The sequence below is a fragment of the Streptopelia decaocto genome (genome assembly GCF_964273445.1).
Source record: "Streptopelia decaocto genome assembly, chromosome: 2".
NCBI lineage: Eukaryota > Metazoa > Chordata > Aves > Columbiformes > Columbidae > Streptopelia > Streptopelia decaocto.
Genome location: NC_138655.1, coordinates 144,294,472 through 144,315,779, shown reverse-complemented (window position 1 = coordinate 144,315,779; position 21,308 = coordinate 144,294,472). Strand labels below are relative to the sequence as shown.

Sequence of the window (21,308 nt, the reverse complement as noted above, 5' to 3'; positions counted from 1 at the left end):
TACGTCCTCGGCAGCAGTGGGGGATAAAGGACCAAAAGAGCTGCTTCAGCTGGAAGGACGCCCGCCGCTGGCTTTGCCGCCGCCTTCGGGTTTCAGTGTACCCCTTCATTATCAGAGAATCGGAGGACGCCGACTTTGAGTGGAGCTCCCCGGAGCTCGCTCCGGTGCTCCCCGGGCCCGCGGCGCCGCGGCGAAAACCGCCTTGCGTTCCCCTCCCCTGCCCACGGGACGGGGCCGATTTTCGGGAGTTCCTCGCGGTGCCGGCCGCCGGCATTGGCCTGCTGAAAGGCGGCGGCGCAGGTTGTTTTGGGCAATGCTGGAGGACAAGTAGCTCGGCTCAGCGAGCTCGTCATGTTCCTTCTCTCTCTTTCTGTACATTTCTGCATTCTTTTTTCCTGTTTCTGCTTGTCTTCTCCAGAAGCTTGTGGAGCTCTTCATGCTCCCTCTCCCTTGCTCTCGTCGGGGCTGGATCGTTACCGCTTGTTCCCCACTCCGACCGGGCACAAAAGCGCTGCTTGGAGCTGCAGGCAGCTGAAACAGGGCGGAAAATCTGGTCGGACGGACAGAAAAACATAATTTTCCAGTGGGGACAGACCGTCCCTGCCTCCACTTTGGATCCGATTGCTTGTTGAGCACGCTCAGAGAAATGCAGCAGACTTCGGCTTTACCCCTCGATCTACATAAATGCAACGTCGGATAATAAAAAGATTCTTCTTACGTATACTGAGCTGAGATTTCTTTCCAAATAGGGAGAATTTCCGTGTATTTCCAAGGAAACCCATTCGCTATTGTAGCTGCCAGGAAAAATATCATGAAACCGGGGAGGCTGACACAGCAGCTTCGCAAGTAGAAGACCAAGATACTATCTTTGATCGTCCTCCCAGTTGTGCTTAGCAATATATACGCATCCCAGTGCCATCTGCCCAGCAGCTAAACAAAAGTTTCACATGGCAGGACAAATATCCTCGGTGGCTTCTGCAGCTCGGCGAGAGAGATACTGAAAACGTTTGTTCTTTTTCGGACGGGAGATGTCGAAAATGTTGTAAGGGCTTCATAAACCTCGAAGGGAATTATTCAGCTCCTGTTTCATTGCTTTATACTTCACAAGCACTCTACAAACACCGAAAGTAGTTCCATTTTGATGCTAAGTTTTGTCATTATCAGCTACTTCCAGTATAAATAAGCGCAATTTGATCACTGTGCTGCAGGTTGAGGGCTGGTCTTTGAGCGAATTAATTCAACCAGTACGGTGTGATTAACTCATATAGGTGAGAGAATAGAGTCAAGATAGGCAGTCGGTCGCATGGAGTATATACATTAAAACCTGTTTGTTTCTAGTGAGGCTTTAGAAAGCAATCCAGAGCTGCGCAGGCAGAACCTGGCACTCACCATCACAAAATTTACGTTCTTCCTTTCCCAGCCAGCGCAGTTTAACAGGGGCTAAGTTGGAACAGACAAGAGGTAAAACCTGTGGCTGACCGGGATGTAAGAATACACCATTTGTTTATTTTCAAGAATAATTCGGGGTCAAATAAAGACAGGAAATGTTTTCGAGGTAGGCAACCAAACCAAATCATTGCGATTTCTAGGCTTTGTTCTTGTTATTTTAGTACTATACTCTTATGTTCACTAAAATCTTTTGTACACCCAGAAAGACTTCCAATGGGAACAAATGATTGTCCTTCAACACCACATTATCAACAGAGGTCATTTGCTATTTTTCAATGAATTATCCCTTTTATTTATTTATTTGATCAGCTATAAATGAAAGTTATTCGTGTATATAAAACTGAAGTTTTAACTGTTGAAATTGAACTGTACATGTTTACTACAGGAAAAAAATATCAACTCTTGTTTAACAAGACATTATACATCAATAAGCAATAACCTTGTGGAGGATTTGCAGTCACCTGGTCTATAAAAACAAGCAGGACAAATAACAGCAATTTATATGCAAAAGTAATGATTTAATGACTATAAGCAAGACAAAGCAATAGAATTGTGCTTCTTTTGCAGACTGGAGACAATGAAATGTTTAACTACAGTTTTCCCGTACAAACATGAAACAATATCCATATAGAATAAACACCCTCACAAATGTATAACTGATGGGTGATGAACACACAAAGTTCGACCAAAGCAAAGCACAAACTGAAAAGTGTTCTGGGCTGTTCATACTTTATGGTGGAAAAGTTCCTTCTACTGAAAAAATAATACCCTTAGAAGCCTCTAATAAAATGCACCTATTTGCAGGCCATTAAAGAGGAGGCATTCTCCACAATTTATTGGAAATATTAAAGTACCTGTTAAACTTTAATGAAGTTAGTACTGTACCATACACATATATATATTAAAACAAATTTAGATAAAATGCCTTCATCCAGCAACTTGCTGGTTCCTTAAAATTTATACCAAAAAGTTTATGGCTTCTATAATGATTCCATGTGCTTTTAAAAACACAGTCCCACCACACCAGATAACAAAAAGGTAATCAAACAGATCATAGGCTTCCATGTCCCTTTTTCTTTTTTTCTTCACTGCATCACTTCAACATTTGGTAAAGTAAAAATATATCACTCAGAAAAAAAAAAGACAAAGCCAGTAAAATCCTTTTAAGATTGCCAATTGCCTCCAGGTTATCAGAGACTTGAATGTGCTTTCCCAATACTGTAGCTCTCACACGCAGTGTTTCTTGCAGTATGAGCAAAGCTCAAACAGGCGGCATCTGCAAGGGTCGAACCAGTTTAGAAATTTAACAACCATATCATGAGTGCATGAAACACAATATTTTCTTTATAGTATTTATAAATATATCATACAATACTGTTTCCTGTTATGTCATATACCAATATGGCATTGTACAATAAGCATAATGCCATCTGATTCTTACAAAAGCGAATCATTTAAACAAGTCAGTAAATAAAACGGTAATACCCGCTTTTAGGCATACAGATTGTAAAACTGAAGTTTACTTTTCTTTTGATCGGTTCTGCGCAGCAACAGAGAAGTAAAAGATGCAACATAAGAATCAAAATGGCTAATACGCAAAAATTGTTATTCACAGTGACATGGCTACATATATGCATTATTCTATGCATATTCTTTCCATTTTGTTGGATTTCAAGATGAAAAAGCACTTGCTTTCTACAGGTTCACAAAACAGCATAAGAACAATAACAATCAAAGAGAATGCAATGGAGGAGTTAGTCTGGATTAACAAACTACTTCCCAGGATTTGTATTGATTTCTGCAGACTCCCAGGTCCAGATGGTGGGAACGGAAACAACTCCGCATCACTCAGAACAGGTGAAGGTGTAACTTTTGTTTGCTTCCCAGTCCTCTGAAAACAATTTACATTTCAATCTTGCGTTTCCATTAACGTCCATCCTGAATGTCACCTAGTCCGCCTTTTATAGCCAAGTTCAGTGTCACTACAAAAGAAAGCAATTTGGACGATAGTCACATGGATTAGCATCTATAAAGCTGTAATGGCATGGAGAGATCTATATAAAGGAGGGGCAGGGGCGGTAGCCTGGTTGGCGCATCAACCAGATGAAGTGGCCGAGGAGCCATTTATCGATGTTTTCCGCGCTCTGTTGGTAAAGGAGGACTGATGGTTACTGCTGGGGCTGCTGCTGGTGCCATTCATGGTGCTGGAGATGTGGGGGAACTGGGGGTGAGGAGACTGGACCGGCGTGCTGGGGCTGGGCAAACAGGAGGAGGTGGAGGGGATGCCTCCTGCCGGGCTGCTCGCCTTGTCGCTCCCAGAGTCACTTTCCAGCTCCCCGCTGTTATTCAAGCCTTCCCTCTGGTGACTGATCTTCATCCTCTTGCAAGTAGGTCTGACCCGGTATTTCAGGGGGAGAGGCCCGTTCTGCAAGGCAAAGGGGAGACCCCAGTAAGTGCCCTCCTGGGGCCATGACCCACACGCCCATGGGGGACACACCAGCCATACTCACCCGCCTCCAGGTATAGATGTAGGCAATGTCCATGAGGGTGTAGTAGTCCTTCAGAGGTTCCTCTTCATACATGACATCGATCTGTTCAAGATATGAATCACTGCATTAAAGACCATCCAGGCATTTACCCCTACACACGTTTGCTCTGAGGTGAAAGTAACCCCGCTGCCATAGATAACACAAAATTGAAAAAAATGCTATACCACAAGTAGAAGGGAGTAGGGAATTCTCATATCTATTAGATATATTTAAATATGTTAAGGAGCATCTTTCTTGATACCTCTATATTTAAAGCATTAAAAAAATTACAGAGTGCCACCAAGCTCTGTGGATAGATATTTTTAAAAATAACATTCATAATCCCATCAACTTATTGTACACACCAGAAATACCTGGTAGTTATCATTTGCTGGAGTTTGCTGTAATGAGAAAATGAGTGCTAACCAGCATGAACAGGCTTAAAATAGCAAGACTGATTTAAAGAAAAAAAAACAACCAAACAAACAAAAAAAATCACTGTTTCCCTGTAGGTACCTGGAAAGTGTTAGGTATATCCATTTTACTTCGCAGGAACTTTCTTAGATGCATCACTGTCATTGCTGCTGGGCAGCGTAAATATCTTTTGTCATTCACCTGATGGAATAGTAAAGAAAATCAGTCTACAGAGAACAAGCAATTACTCCCACTGAAGTGGAACTCTAACAATTTATGTTTTTTTTTTTTAATGCACTTTATTAAATGATTAATTATAATATATAAATTTCTGCTGCTTTATAGGGAACAACAGAAACAAGTGGTAAATTACAGTTCTAGAATAAGTAATAAAAATGCAACTGATTTTATACATCAAGATTTTTATATCATAGTAAAACCCTTTTTAGAATATTTATGTAATACATATTGATTTTTTAAATTAATAAATAATTTATTGCAGAATCTGACCAAAAAAATCAGATTCCACTTTAAAAGTAACACTGCAGGTAATTTTTATTTAAATAATTGTTTACATATACAGCTGTATGAAGATATTTGACCTCTTCTGTATTTTGCGCCATTATAAGAGGTGTGCTTCTTTTGTTCTAGACGCACACACCTATATATTTTTTTTCAGCTACAAATCTGCCCCAAAGATGTTCATGTGTGTTATGTTTCCTCTAGAGTAAGGGAAAGTTATTTACCTCTTCCTTTGATTTTTCTTTCTCCTTATTTCCTTTTCGTTCCAGTCTGTGAGAAGAAATGAAACAATTACGACAAATAATAAATACAGCTGCTATTGGTCAGGTAAACATAAAATATTGCCATTCTGGAACTTGCCTATTCTGGTCAAAGAATTCAATGGATAAGCTTATTATCTCGTCGTCTGTTATAATTCTTTTGTCTTCGTCAGCCACTTCTCCCCTGTCTTCATTAGAGCCATTGGCAGCTGCGCAGAAATTTCCACAATAATTTACATTTTGAAATTCAAATCAGGAAGAACGGCAATTCTCAGTAACAAGAAAAAAACAATCTCCATAGTAAGATTATGAATTAAAGCTACCTAACTGTTAAAACAATAAACTTTTACCATGCTAAATTTAATTCTTAAATTCTGTCATGGTAATACATAACTTGTAAGTTAAACAGCAAAGCATCTAGGTCAATACTACATTTGTTAAAGTTGCGAACGAGAATCTTTTACCATCAGCCGACGGATGAGCAGCATAAAAATCCCTTCTTCTTTTCATTTCATCTAGATGGAAAAGCACATATTTTTCTTTTAGTATGTACTCTGTAACTCCTGGCATTGATACAGCACAGCAGCTCTGGTTTTGCTTTTCTGTTCTTAAGAAAAACCCAATTTAACTACTTACTTTTGAAAAGGCCTGGTACTAGCTTGTATACAATATCTTGGAGAGTTTTATCTGACCTGAAAAAAGAACAACCCCAAAACATAAAATTAAGCTGATGAAGCAGTATTTTAATCTAAGTGGCAGCTCCTCATTTATAATCTTTCACAACAATGCGGCATCTTCTACAAAGTGGGAGGCTAGTCATAAAAAGTTAACTTACAAGACCATGTAATCAAACTACCACTGCTCTTAAATACTGCTATAAACCAAAACTCATCTGTGCCACTACAACTCAAAAATAATTCTCTCGGACCGAAGGAAGCCCCAGAAAACAGAGAGACCAAAAAAAAAAATTTCTGAAAGGAGAGACATGTTTTGAAGGTTTTTGCCTTTTAGCCTGGAAAGTTTCAGCAAGAGTTTTCATCATTAGAAGCTATGGCTGGAGTAAAGCATGTCTGGGAGAAACAGAAAGTGGAGGTAAAAACTGTCGGGATGGTACATGAGAATGGGAGAAAGGGAAGAGGCAGCATCAAAGCTTGTCATATGCAAAAAAAAAGACCAACAAAAACTTTCTGTCTCACATCCAGAGAAATCTTCAATTTCAATCAATGACAAAACTCCAAAGACAGAGCACACACATGAGTTAGCTTGTAAACTGACAAGTCCTTTCACATTTAAATCACAGATGAAGAGATAACATCTACACGACTACTGCTGGTCTCCCCATATAAAGTAAAATAGGAGATGGAGGGCGCGCATTGCTTCTTTCTCCTACCTTATATTCAAAAGCGGCCGAGTTTTGTGAACTTGGACATCACAGATAGGACAATACTTGCTGGTCTCCAAGTAACGCACGATACAGGTCTTACAGACTGTAAGTCAAACACGAAATCTTTTAGTGATGGTTGTAGGTGACCGTCAGATATGCATAGATAGAGGTGCGATTTTCTAAACTATGCAAGCTACAGCAAATCGTCCATTGTCAGCATCGCGCTGCTTAAGCTAAACAAATACCCAAATAAGCTGCAATTACCATGAAAAGGAGACGCTTAGAGTACATATATTATTACTTTAACAAAGACCGCAGGGCAATCGCCAGAAAAACTGCACCGCAGCCGGGGCACCTATTTCCCAGCCCGTCGGGGAGGCGGAGGGACAGCGGAGGGACAGCGGTGCCGAGCACCTCGGGGATTTGCGCCTGGGGAGGGGTGTTTTGTGTGTGTGTTCCCGGGATGTCGGGAAAGGTGGGAAGCGGCGGGGGAAGGTCGCGGAGAGCCCGACAATACTTACAGGAGTGGAGGCACTCTATGATGGTTGTTGCATCAATGAAGTACCCGCCGCAGAGCACGCACATGAGATGGGGGTTTAGCTCGGTTATTTTGATTCTGGTTGTTCGGTGCATTTTGGCGTGGCGAGGGGCGGCTCTGAAAGACACACACACACACCCACACAGGACCGATCAGCGGGGACGAGCGCGGCGGCGGCGTCCCAGGTGCCGAGATCTAGCGCGTCCCCTTCCCCCGTGCAGTCGCATCCCCCGGCGCAGGGGAAGATAAAGCGCGGAAGGCGGCGGCGCGGGGCCGGGTGGCGGGCGAGGGCCGGTCCCGGGGCTGGAGGGGCGGCCCGCACCGCCCCGGGCGCAGCCCCGCGGAGGCGCGGTCGCTCCGCGGCACCCACCGCGCCGCTCCCCGGCGGGCACGGACTCTCCCTGCGGCGCGGCGGGGCAGCGGGCGGCTCGGGCTCCCCGGGCGGCTCGGCGGCGATGCGTTGGGGAGCTCCGGGGGGGGACGGCCAGGCACCGGGCTGCTGGCGAGCAGCACAAAGGGGAACCAGCGCCTCCCGGTGCGGCTGCCTTGGCATTTCCGGAGAGCGGGGAGGGGCGGCGGGGGGAGGGACGGGGGGGGACACGCACCTCGGAGCGGGGCCGGGCACCAGGGCGGCGGGGCCGGCCCGCCAGGGGGGTCCGGGCGGCTGCCGCTGCTGCTCGGTGCCGATCCGGATCTGCTCCGCTCTCCGAGGGGGTTGCTATAGCAACTTACACTTACACTTGGCATCCTGCCACCGCTGGGAACACACGAGAGCCGGGCGGGGGGGCGGCCGGGGGCCGGGCCGAGCCGAGCCGGGCCAGGGGGTGGGACTCGGGGCCCGGGGGCTGGCGGAGGGGTGGAGGAGCCCGTGGGGGTCTGGGAGCCGCTTGCGAGGGGAGGAGAAAAGCGGGGAGGGGTAGGGCGGGAAGAGGGGGGGGCGGCCCGGGCGGGGTCGGGGTGCCGCAGCCCGCAGGGTTGCCGGGGCGCGGTGCGGGGCAGCCCGGGCGGCGGGGGCGGCTCCGGGCGCGGGGCTGAGCCAGGCTTTGGGGTCTCAGCCCGGCGGAGCCGAGCGTCAGAGGCTCCTCCCGAGCCTCGGCCATTTCGGATCCTCTCAGGGGCCTCTCTCCACGTCGACTCGGTGCGAGGAGCTGGTCTGAGATCGCTCCTCTCCCCCTCCGCTCACTCCCTCCGCCGAGCCGCGCTCCCGGGGACCGAGCCCCCCACACCGCCGGCGGGGTGCCGAGCCCCGGCTCCCGCTCCGCGCCGCCGGCATCCCCTCTCCCCCCTTCTCCTCTTTCCTCCTTTCTCTCCATCCTTCCTTTCTCCCCTCCTCTTTTTCTCTTTCTTTCCTTCCCACCCTCTTTTGACTCTCGTTTGAAAAGCCTCCCGCGGACGAAGCGAGCGCGGTGCAAAGTTTTTCAAGAGGTGGAAAGAGATTTGCAACACCAGAGTAAGGTGCCTGGACGGGAGAAAAAAGTCTCGGGATCCTTAAACCCTTTTCAGTAATAAAGCCTGCCGAAGGGGAGGAAAAAGCCCAAACCGACTTTGAACGGTACATTAGTGACAATATGCGAAGGACCATGTGACCAGATCATTCCTAAAGCTAAATCAACACCTTGTCAACACAATGCGGCGACAAGAGTGAAAAACAAATGTCATTTTCACAGTCTGAAACCTATAAAGTCCCATCGGATGCACTAGCACCAATGTTAGATGCACACATGCTATTTAAAATGAGAGGGAATAAGAGGTAAGGGGGAAATGACACCAGGAGAAAAACCTGTCAGCCACGTCAAATGCAGACTAAATTACTTTATGCCAACCAGATCCTGAAAAATGTAATGTAACAACGTTACTCCAATGCAAGCTACCCATTTCCCCATGTCAGTGCTCCCAGCACACCAGCTCCTGCCCTTGGTCCCCACTCTTGCCGAGGCAGAGCTTGCGAGCCTCCTCTCGCTGCAGCACCGTGCGAGCTGCAGAAGCCTCAAGACACGAGGTTCTCTCCAGTCACTCGCAAACTTCGATGTTAGAGCAGCGGGAAAAAAAAAAAAAAAAAAAAAAAAAGCCAACACACCAAGCTTTCTAAAAGTTTTGCATTTCGGCCAAACTGGCCAGGACAGGGGTACAATATTGCCCAAGAAGTGTGCACAGCGCCAGCGAACGACCCCAGCCAGGAAACCTCTCTTGCTGCTGCAGGAGAACCCTCGAGTGAGCAGCAGATAACCAACCCCCCCCCCCAGCATCAAACCGCAGCCAAGCACCACACAGAAAAGCAAAGTGCAAGAAGCATCAAGCCAGATCAGGTCCCAAAATCTGTTCCTACCCCCGTGCGAGAAAGCAAGACCCCCGCTGCATTGTACTATGGTTTAAATGTCGCTTCCAGGGTCCCTGATCTTCCGCTTCTTACTTTTAAACTGATACCGAGGGTTTGCTTTTCCCAGAAAAAGCGGAGCCCGGGCTTGTGCACTCCTCTCTGAAGAGTCCAGTGCCCTGAAGCCGGCGACTCTGGGGTCCCTTTAGGTACTTAAACATGGGCAGGCTGCCTTCACGGTTCTGTGTTTTATTTGTTCAAGTCACTACCTTATAATTCATAAAAATCTGAACCAAAAAACCCAGCAGTGACCGAGGTCAGGCAAGTCGGCTGACCGAGAATTCCTTCCCAGCCCTGCCAGACTGGGACAAACCTTTCAAGACATTAACGCGTTTATTTCACGCAGGCGTAGCCCCTTCCTAAATGGAGGGGGATTAAATTCAACCGTGAAACCTGTTTTGTCGAAGCAACCCCTAAACGCGGATTATTTATTGCCCAAAGTTAGCACATTTTCAACGTTCTATGAGCTATCTTTGAAATCAGTTGTTTTCTCCAGCGAGCTGAGCCTGGCGCCTAACTTCTCCCCCAAAAAACACCCGGACAGGCACACGCACACGCGTGTCTGTGCCTGCGAGTACCTAACACGAACGCAGCACACTTTACTTCAGCAGCCTGAGCTTGATATTTTGGTACGAGGGAAACTATTTCAGATTTTTTTTTCCTGCTCGTACTGATAGCACAGCGAATACCAACACTTCACACAGGCAATACCAACAGGCTCTTAACCAGGACAATATATATTTACACATTGACACACAGAATAACCAAACGCAAAATATACGAAGATAATACTCTCTAGAAGTAAACAATGCCAGCCGACTGATTATTTAGAGGCCTTAAACAGGTGATGTCAAAATGAAGAAAAACAGAAGTGTAATCTCCCAAGAATCAGCCACATTATTAAAAATCTATAAAGGCAATGATCTATCAAACCTTGCTCGACAGGTCTCCAACAGAAAATACACACATAAAAAATAGAAGCATCGCTCGGGTAGGTTTGTGTACTTTGCACCCATCTCCTCTCAGAAAACTCTCTCATCAGGAATAAAGAAGCCGTCATTCTACATCTTCACCCATTATCAGTCAGAGCCACTTTTACTATCCAGCCTGTTATTACCCTTTCGCTTAAAAATGGTCACATATGTTTTAAAGGAGGGACGGGGCTTCTTTCCGAGAGGGCACACGGAGCTCAAATATCTCTGCCCAGCTCGCTGCAGCGAGGAAAGACCTGAATATTGGCAACAGAGTGCAAAAGGACCCCAATCCCTTAAATCGCCTCCCTGGAACGAGATAAAGTACACGATCCGGCTACTTTCAAAAATCCCCTAAAATGTTAATTTTGTACTACCTAAGTGACCAGGTAGGTCAAGCCTCCGTGTCCCTGGCAAACTGCAACACAAGTCTGTCTCAGTATCCAGGACGCACTATAGAGTCACTCAAAGGAGTTTTACTGGACTGTATTTCCAGAATGTCCCTGGTCCTTGAGACCGTCCCATAAAATAAATTGCTCTGACCACTACAGACGACGCAAAAAAATCTTTTAAACGCCAGGCTTTCTAATGGGCACATGCACCCAGGTTTTTCTCAACTTTTCTGGAGACTGGAGGAGTGAATAAAAGTTTATAGAGGCTGAAGGGTGACTATCTCACTTCTACAGAAATGCCATTTTTCTGCTTATTTTTACCTGATTATTTGCAAACATTTACAGTAAACACAGAGAAATACCCCGCATTGTATATTGCCAAGGCCACACAACCACAAAAACATACACCAGCAACTTTTCAGTGCTGTCCATCAGCAGCACGAGGAGCCCACTCGTGACATCTTTAAGATCTGACAAAGGAATTAATGTAAATTTACTCTTCCCGGGCTCGGGAGAAAAGAGGAAAAAAAAAAAAAAAAACCCAGAGAAAATAAATTAAATAACCGCCCTGCGTCCCACAGACACATCACCTTTGCTCCAAAGACTGCAGCAAACCGCACGCCACAGCTCCCCAAGATCGCAGCCAGAACGCTATCTTTACCCCCCAAAAAAGTTATTTGTCGGTGCTGGCAACCCCCTTCCTCTCCCAGCAGGCACAAAGCCCCGAACTTCAGCATTTAGACCAGAAATGTAAGAGGAGGCATTGGAAACAACTGGGAACCGCCATCTTACCACCCATCCAATTTCACACAAGTACTTGTCCAACTTAAGTTAATAACATTTTCTGCTGGGTGCCCCGACGCCTAACAACCCCTCCAGGAGGATCGCTACCCCCCACTGGCTCTATCTCTATAAAATGGGTGCGCTATCTGACATTTTAACCTCCCCCAGACACATTTCTTTCGGGGAGAGCTGAAATCACTTGACCCAGGCAGCTCCAGATTTCACGAACGTCCCTGTTTAATCAAAATCTGCCTTTAAACAAAGGGCGCTCAGGCCGGGTTGGCAGCAGGGTCTGGAAATATAAATATTCTCCTCGGGGGCCATGTGCACAAAAAGGTTTTAGGGGGCGTCTAGAGAAAGAAAGGAACTAAAATTTGCAAATGTGGGTGCGTAACGCGAGCGAGTGCACAGGCTGCTGCTGCGTGTCTATATGTGCGTGTGTGTGGCTGGAGCAGCCTGTCAGCGCTTTTCCCATACGGAGAGCTCGGGGGACACCTAGGCTCCCCTTTGCAGCCCCCAAACCAGCCGAAAACCGCCGCCGAGCCCCCTTCGCCCCCCGCCCTTGGTAGGGCGACACCTCGCTTCATACGTACCCGGAAAACGGAGCCGGTGGGCGATGATCGGAGCGGCCAAAAAAGACAATGAAAGTTAAAAGTCGTTCAGCAGAAAATGAATGTGAGCCAAGCGGCCATCTTGAAATGAACTGCAGACGCTGTCAATTGCAATAAGCTTATTGCCGCCGCCGCCGCTGCGCTCCGCTCATTTTAGTTACAAAACACCCGGGTTTTCTCCTCTCGTCCACCGGCCCTTCTCGCTCCCTCGCTCTCCCTCCGAGTTCGCCGCCCGGGCGGCTCAGGCGCTGGGAGCGCAAAGTCTCCCCGGTCCGGATGGGTCCTCTCTCCACCAGCCCATTGTCTCTCCCTGTGCCCCCCGCTCCGCCTCGCGGCCTCGCTCGCGTTCCTTTTTTATTATTATTATTATTACGAGTATTATTGTTGTTGTTATTTCATAGTTGGTGGCGGGGACCCGGGGAGGGAAGGAGGGCGGGCGGGCGGGCGGGAGGAGGGCGGAGGAGGGAAGAATGCAACGCTGAAGGCACACAGTGGAAACTGACACCGTCCCCAAAATGGCTCGGAGTTCGCCCGCCCCGCCAGCGTCACGTGGGGCGCCTCATTCCTTAAGGGCGGCCTGGGAATTAGCGGCGCTGCCGCCGGGGCCCGGCAGCCTCCCCGTGACCCAATCCCGCAACCCGGCCGCCTCCTCCCTCTCCGCCTCCCCCCCGCTCCCCTCCCCCGCCCGCCGCCCCCTCCCCTCTTTCTCTCCCTCCCCTCCCCCCGGCTCTGCACGCGCTCGCCCGCGCGCCGCCGATGCCTCCTTTTCCTCGCCGCGCCGCCCGCTCGCCCCGACCCCCGGCCCCGCTCCGCGGCTCCCGCCCGCAGGAGCCCGATCCCTCCTCCCCTCCCTCTGCCCGCGCCGCCGCTCCCGTTCAGCCCCTCCGTTCCCCACTTTCCGCCTGCGCCCTCGCCGCCCCGACTCCCCTCCGCGCACCCCCGCCCGGCCCCCGTCCCGAACAACGCCTGCCTTCCCCCCGCCCGCCTCCGACCACCCCGCGACGTGCGTCCCCCGCCCTGCTCGGCGCTGCCCGTCCACCCTCCCCACAGCGCAACCCCCCCCATTCGCATACCCGCCGGCCCCACACGCCGACCGTCCCTCGCAGTCCTCGCCTCCGTCCGCGCACTTGTTGCGCGCTCCCACCCGCGGCCGCCCCGTCCCGCCACGAAGCGAACCCCGCGGGGGACCACGCTGCGGCCTCGCGCCCCTGCCACCTCGTGCTCGCTGCCCTCCGCCCGCACGCGGCCGCAACACGCGCCCCTCGTCCCGCTCGGGGCTGCGCGGCGCCGCGGGCGCCGGGGCGACACGTCCCCTCGGGGGCTGCGCCGACGCTTTCCCGCCCGGAGCGGCGGCCCCCGAGCGGCGGCGGGAGCGGGAGTCACGGACACCCGCGGTGTCCCCCGCCCCGCGAGGGGGACGAGACCTGCCGGGCGCTGTCACCGCAGTCGGAAGGAGGGAAGCGGGGAAACCCTCGCGGGCGCTCGTCGCCGCCGAGAAGAAGACGCCGCCCGCAGCCCGCGCGCGGACGAGCGGGGAGGGAAGAACGCCGCTCCGCGCCGGGCGCCGCGGCGAGGGCCCGTCCGCCGGCGCGCTTCCACCGCAGGGCCGCTGTCCCCCGCCGGCAGGTGCGGGCGGGCTCCGCGGCGGCCACCGGAGCCGGGGCGGCCCTGGTGGAACGGGAGAGAAGCGGCCCCGCTGCCGGGCGCGGAGCGGCACCGCGAGTGGGGAGACGCCGTCGAGCCGGAGCCGACATCAGGCTCCACTCAGCCCCGCGGACTCCCGGCTCCATAAAATGCCATTGAAGTCCTCCTTGCCTCCCGCGCCGGGGACCGACCTTTACTCTTACAGAAGATGTAAGATCAGTTGGAGGGAAACAACAAAGCGCGGTGGGCAATTTAGCAAACGCGCCGTAGCCGCGGCACCAGAGGAAGGGATTTTTGCCTAATCGAGCTGATCTAAAATTCAGCATCTCACTTTTAGGTACAGCTAATTCACCCATAGAAATTGCAGAACAGGAGCGAATAAACTTTATTAGATCCCAAAGAAAAATAATCAGTGACAATACTAAAAATACACAAAATAAAACAGAAGGAAAGCTTGGAAGACATTACAGTTAGGCAAATATTTTAAGAAGTTCATTAAAAAAAAAGACACGAGCAAGAAATACCAAGTGCGGTCATAAAAATCAGTTATTTCACTTAATTCGCATCCAAGGACTTAAAAAATATTTGCATCAAGAAATGAAAGACATTTGTCATTTAGAAGACACTCAAGAATGAGAGTCCTTCAGCTCAGCAGGCTGACACCTTCAATCACAACTGCGTCGCTCTCTCTAGACTTTTTGCAGCATCTTTCAGTTTTCCAACTAAATCCTAAGAGATGAAATACTGTCTTAGAATAAACACATTTTGTAAAGGTCAGCTAAAGGCACATAATATTTTTTGTATGCAGAGAGACAGGGGAAACTGGCACCTTATACCACAAAGAAATTTTGCAATTGATGAACAATGCCAGCAAAGTAATTAAAGAGCTTCCCATTTTACAACATAGTAAGAAAAGTAGGAAGTGAAGAAAAACACCTTTTAACATATATTATCTACTAAAATAGATCACTATTCTTAACACGTAGATTTTATTGGTATTGTTACAATGGCCAACAAAGCACTGTATACCTTTCTAAACACTGAAAATATTTTGAGTGCAATTTCATATTAGAACCATTCTCCAGCCAAAGTACGTCAGATTTAACTAAGTCAGCAAACATTTAAAACGCTCATTAGAATGAAAAGGGCAACTTTTGTGACACACATTAAAAAGGCGAGTTGAAAACCTGAAGTGTTAATATCTTGCTTTTTTTCTTCCCCCCAGCCCCTCTTCCCAATCCTCCACAGTTTGGTCACTTCCAAGCACTACAATACCTCTATTGTTCAGTTACACATTTAAATCGCTAAACAAAGATCAATGTTTGTTTCAGTACATTTCTTACATGTCACTAACACCACTGAAGAGTCTTCAGTTCGTTCTTTATTTTTAATCATGACACGTTTAAATCATTGAACCAGCTTCTTTAATCATTTCTCTAAAGCATAGAAAATCAGAGCTTCAGAAAAATGATCTATTTCCACACGTCTATATATATTTTACAGTTATGAAAACACAAAATATTTATGCACTTCTGTAAAACACTCCCCAAGCAACTAAAATCAGTTACTTTGCAACTTTATTTGAGAAGACAGGAAAACCACTTGGATAATTTTTGAAGAAGTTTCTCCCCTACCCTCCCAGTCTTGCTTTTTTTTTTTTTTTTTTTTGTATAATAGTAATATTTTATTTCATTTTAATTGACAAGTTGTTAAAAACATTTACATCCACAACTGGATCCCAGCATAGAAACACTGATGAAGGAAAAAGGTACCTGTAATTGTTCCATCGTGCAACTAAAACTAACATCTGGGTGTGATCCTGAATCACTGTTCTGGAAAAAAAAAAAAACAAAAAAACCCCAAACAACAATGCCTATTTTATTTAAAAAAATATTGTGAAATTGCATTTTTTCCTCTGAGGGTGCTGGGAGTACAGTACCTCTACATTTAAGGTCACCAAGTAGGAAGGCTGGTAAGTTTTATGAAGTTGATTGCTCTAAATTAAAAACAAAGAACATAGAAAAAGTCAAGTCTCAGCACCGAAACAGACTAAAGAGAACACCTTGATGTGTTAAAATTACCTTGATCTGATATTCCAAGCGCCAAGACACATCAGTTATATGGAGAGGAGATCTGCCTATGCTGAAAGACACAACAGTTACAAGTTCCCTGCACTAAAAGAAAACATCATTTTCTAAAGTGTCCATCAATAAGGAACTTTTACACGCTCCTTGCAATGCTTCTTGACAAGTTCAAAAAGTTTATTAAAAGCAGAGTTCTGGAAGGAGGAAGAAAAGTTTCAACAGCTATTTTCTAAAGTTTGTTAAAAATGTACTTTTTTTTTTTTTAATGGAACAATATTTCTTTAATGACCTAAAGTATGCATAGGTGTTTTCCAGGACAGATTCAAAGTAGCTGTAATTGAAACTACATATCTGTGCTGACTGATTGACCTACCTTCCCAACAGGATTTCCAATGCATCCTTGTTTTTCTGAAGGAAAAAAAAAAAAGAAAAAGAAAAAAAAGCTAGGTTCAGTAAATTCATATGAGAAAAGAAAACAGAAGTATGTTAAAATTGGTTTTAAAACCTGATATTCGGTGCAAAATTGTTCTATTCTCTCTTTATCCAGTTTACAGTCTTCTAGACACGTGCTACAGGGAAAAAGAATTTATTAGGTTTCTGTCAACATCAACTCAGCAGCACAGTTGAAAGTAACAGCCGCTAGAGAAATGGGGTAGCTTCGAAGTATTAGTACCTTATAGCTGATATGTCGGCTTTCTGCTTTCCTGCCTCCAGAATACACGTTGCAGCCGCAGCATGGCAATGTTTTAATACCGTAGGGTCAATATCTTTCAGGTCTGGATCGTCTAAAATAAATGAATTACTGATGACACACTTATTTGCCAAATCCCAGCACACGGTGCCAAGAGCTGCTGCTCGCCCTCTAAACAGTGCCTTTCCCACAAAAACTTCAAAATGAAACACATTTGGTGTTTGAGAGGGAAAGGACGAGGCAAGCAGGCAAGGTGTGAGGAGGAGGAGGAGAGGGGCTGAAGCCCTGGCTGCTGCAAGCCGTACCAGGCGGGGTTGCCCGGCACCGCACGCCCCGCCGCCTCTCCACCGCCTTCCCATCGGGACAAAAAAAAAAAAAAAAAAGAAAAAGAAAAAGAAAAAAATAAAAAGAAAAAAAAAAAAAAGGAAAACCTCAATTTCCTCTCCAAGCCCCGTCCGCGCTTCCCAGCAGCCTGTCCCCAAAGGCGAGAAGCGGAGCCGGAGCCCCCGGCCAGGCGGGGGACCGGGACTGCCCGGCCGGCACCGGCGGCTCTCTCCGCGCCCGGAGGCGGCGGCAGTGTCATTAATACCACAAAGTTAATTAGAGGGCCGTACAGCTTCACGCCGGGGTTGCCGTAGGACGCGTCCACGCGCGAAAAAAAAAACAACAACACGATCGCAGTGGAGCGGCCGAGGAGAACCGGCTCCTTGCCCTGCCGCGGGGACACGAACGCGCGGGGGACCCCGTCCCGCGCCTCCCCCGCTCCCCATTTCCGACCGCTAAAGCTTTAATGGAGCGGCGCGCGGTAGAGATGACACCCCGCGCAGCGGGACCCGGGAGCCGTCCACGGGTCGGAGCCACCCTGTGTGTGTGGACGCCGGCCACTGCAGCACGGACACGCGTGTATATACATGCGGACACGCGCGTGGCGACGCTGGAAGCAAGCGCACGGCGCTCGCTTGCGCGCTCCGCGGAGCAGCACGGCCCGCACCGCCCTCCCCTCCCCCGCGCCTCACCCAGCCCGGCATGCGGGTGCTCCAGGAGGCTGCGGAAGGCGGCGCGGAGCAGCGCGGCGTACGGGCGGCAGGGGAAGCGGCGGGGGTCGCCCAGCAGCCGCCACCCGCCCTGCGCGTACGGCGACAGCTCCATTGTGGGCGCCGTGACCTTCGACACGCGCCCACGTGACGCGCGCGCAGCTGATCGGCGCGGCGGGGCGGGGCGGGGCCGCCCGCGGGGCGGGGAGCGGCGGGGGGAGCTGCGCGAGGAGCTGCGCGGCCGCGGAGCGCGGCCCCGCCCCCCGCCCCGCCCCCCGGCGCGGTCCTGCCCACGCGCATCTTGCGCACGGGCGGGGGGACGCATCGCCCCGCTGTCCTGGGGGTGTGAAGTGGCAGGCGATGCTGTTTCTGGGCGAATGTGGGGAGGGATGCGGCGCCTGGCGCAGCGAGAGTTTACTGCCTGCATCCCGTTCGGTGCTTGTAGCAAACCACCTTCTTCTTCTTTTTTCAATGTCTGAAATGCGGGCTTAGAATAAAAATTCTGTCACAAAGATTGACGTAGCATTTTGGTAACGGCATTGCACACTTTGACATACATTAAATAGTGACAGACAACACAACCTTCACTAGTGATTTAGTAAAGATGTACAAATTATGTCTAAAACATCTCTAAGCTAAACTCATAAATTCCTAACGTGAGGTGTTAACCTATTGCATTACCTTTTTTTTTAACATTTTGAAACATTGCCATAGTCCTCAAAAAATCTTAATATTTTGCAAGTAAACAATGAAATGGCGGACCAAATTAGGACTGATCTAATAAAACATAGGTAAAGGCCTTACGATGACACACAAGTTATGATATATACAACCTTTGGAGCTGAAGTATGCAAAATGTTTTAGATATCACCTTTTTCTTTGAGTGTGGTTATTCTGAATGACAAGAGCATCACTCTGTAATCTGGCCTTCTTTGTTGAACAAACATTTCTGCTGAACATCTCTTAAAGGGAAATTCAATGTTGCAGGCTGCTCAACTTAAAAAAATGAGTAAAAGCTAAAGGCCTCTGTCAGATTCTTGATTTTAAAATAATGTCTTTATAATGTCAAAAAGATAGTACTTTTTTTTCTTTCTCACTACAGATACATACCAGACAACTCAAAGTGCAAGACCAACCAACTTCACAAATTAATGTCAAGTATGCAAAATAATAGAAAAATGGAGCAGAGCATTTTCCCTTAAGTTTTCAACGTTACTTCTCTTAAATAGTGTTGCTAATAAGAGCAGGTCAGATAGTAGTACATGTAAAGTATAATATTCCAGAGTAACTTAATTTAAAACAGTGAGTACAATCTGCTCTTTCGATCATCTGCTGACCTGTGCTGCAAATCCATTTGCAGGTTGATGGTGCTGTCAGAGGACTGGACTTACCAGGAAAGAGCTTTGAACAAACACATTTCATTTCATCTGAACTATTAATGGTAATTGACTGGTAGCTGATTTAATCAAAAAGCTGTTAGAATTTCGTATCTGTATCTGTAGCTTCCACTAATTACGATCAGTCATCTAAGGGCTCAGTCTGGCTTTGGAGGCCAGTTCAAGTTTTGTTGCAGCAAGAATGGTAAGAGCGGGCTTTATCACATCCCACCACATTATTTGAATCACACTACATTTGAGATCATCACTGTTTTTTTTTCCAATTTTTTTGTTTATGAATATAGCTAATTGATGCAAACCCAGCTGCCCACTTGTCAGCACCTGCGTCCCCTTCAGCGCAGATGCAGAGCACGGGCGACTGGTGACTCTGCCCTCTCACTTTCCTGGCACTGTGGGTTGTCTGGTCACCGTGTTGTAAAACGACGCGTTTGTGTACTCAGGTCTCGGTTCTGCCCAAGTTGAGCTCAAAAAGAAAAACAGGCTGGCTGCAGGATCAGGCCCTGCAGTACTAGGCCTCATCATACCATACAGAACGAACGCTCAGAGTTTTGGGGTGTGATCTGAAGTAATATCAGTGGCCTGATACTTGGACATAAAAATTAATACCAGTGAATTTATGAACTCTGAGCTTCAGGGCTCTGACTGACAAGTCCTGGTAATTTTTGTTTTGACAGAAACAGGGAAGGCATGGCAACAGACAGGTGGGTTGACAAAACAAGGCTTTCTCTGTCTTTTGGTATGGCTGTTAAATAGAGACACGATACCTAAGAAAAGACAGCATAAAATGGAGGAGTAGGAAAAACATAAAATGGAGGAGAGGCCAAAGCTCTGAGCTGGGGAATTACAAAGTTAAAGAGACCAAGGCTATAAAAAAAGGATATTCACCCCCCAAAATTAGAAATGTACACATGTGGCATGATTGCATGTTACAGAACACCCCCTTATTGTTTATAGGATATTGAGATCTATAAATAAAAATTAGCTTTAAAGGCAGAACAACTGCTAAAGATTCATTGCAAGATTCTGTAATACACGGAAGTTTAACTAGTTTTAATTTAAAAATTTATATTTTTAATTCTCCTACCCAACCTCTCAGCCTGACTTTTTTTCTTTCTCTCTTTTTCCCTCCAAAAAGGATGAGATAGACTCAGACTGTCAGATTGCTATCAGATTTTACTTCTGATTCACAGTGTATACACATTTTAAAACCCCATTCACTACAATTTCCAAGAGGAAGCTAAACTCTATACAGAATAAAGAAATGATGAAAGAAATGCATTAGTACTTGAATATTAATTAATCAAGGAAACAAACTACCACAATCCATGCACGTATTTTTTACAGATTGTGCTTTGTTAGTCAAAACAAAATAATGCAACTGTTCAAAATGAAGGGAAATCACTTAGCATGTCCAGAGGACTAATTAATACAATTTAAGAGTTAGCATAAGTACTTCTGAAAAGTCTCAGATTAGCAGGTTTTTTCTGTGTATTGCTCTAAACAGAGTTAAAAGATAGTTTTTTAAGGTGATATTATAGTGTCAGTTTTCTGCAAAATTATTACTGACTTCCAAGATTTTAATCCACACACTAATGGAAAATCCCTAGAACTTTTAGGTCAGTATTGAGTGTTCTTTATTATAAAATATATTTTGCTGAATAAAATGTTTGAAGCAGATAAGAACAGTAAAGAGCAAGGAACAATTTTCTACAAAATGTATTTCTTGCTGGATTTGTATCTGAAGAAAAATGTGATACTCCTGTATCAGTCACTGACATGATCATGGCACCAAGGAAAAGGAGGCTGCATACCCCAAAAGGTCCAGGAAAATTTCTCTCATATCACAGGCACAAAAGTGCAATAGAGTTAATGAAATACTGCCTCGAACCAATGGATTACATGGATTATTTATTTGGTATGATTGCTGTAGGCAGTCCTCGTATCTGGTGAAAGTGCAGTACTTGTCACATATTTTAAAAAATATTTTATATTTCCAGAAGGACTATTCAACAAATCATGCTCTGTTTGCTCACAAATAGTTCTGATTAACAGTTAAGGAAATTAGCTTTTAAATTAAATATGTGAAAACACTTCACTTATTTCAGTAAGGTAAAACCTGTAGTAGCTGAGTACATTTTTGATCGGGTACTTAATATTTTTTAATTCTAAACATTTTTGCTACGAGGTAGTATTTTTGGAATAATGTTACATTAATCTATTACAAAATAAGAA

At 47.0% G+C, this 21,308-nt stretch overlaps 1 protein-coding gene across 3 annotated transcripts; it reads right to left on the bottom strand.

Moving 5' to 3' along the window:
* Positions 1-954: 954 nt before the first annotated feature.
* On the bottom strand, positions 955-17,856 carry BMI1 (BMI1 proto-oncogene, polycomb ring finger). Of its 3 annotated transcripts, XM_082046210.1 has the most exons (14): positions 17,662-17,856; positions 16,628-16,739; positions 16,460-16,523; positions 16,328-16,362; positions 15,643-15,702; positions 7,079-7,212; positions 6,564-6,660; positions 5,810-5,865; positions 5,638-5,688; positions 5,274-5,382; positions 5,138-5,183; positions 4,494-4,592; positions 3,960-4,040; positions 1,129-3,874 (listed from the first exon to the last, which is right to left on the bottom strand). In XM_082046210.1, the coding sequence occupies exons 1-14, from the start codon at positions 17,792-17,794 to the stop codon at positions 3,545-3,547; spliced, it is 1,407 nt and encodes a 468-aa protein (XP_081902336.1). In that variant the 5' UTR covers positions 17,795-17,856; the 3' UTR covers positions 1,129-3,544. The 3 variants fall into 3 exon arrangements, with proteins under 3 accessions (XP_081902335.1, XP_081902334.1, XP_081902336.1); XM_082046209.1 differs by lacking the exons at positions 15,643-15,702; positions 16,328-16,362; positions 16,460-16,523; positions 16,628-16,739; positions 17,662-17,856 and adding an exon at positions 13,300-13,630 and having other exon boundaries at positions 955-3,874; XM_082046208.1 differs by lacking the exons at positions 15,643-15,702; positions 16,328-16,362; positions 16,460-16,523; positions 16,628-16,739; positions 17,662-17,856 and adding an exon at positions 12,209-12,640 and having other exon boundaries at positions 955-3,874.
* Between the last annotated feature and the right edge of the window lie 3,452 nt (positions 17,857-21,308).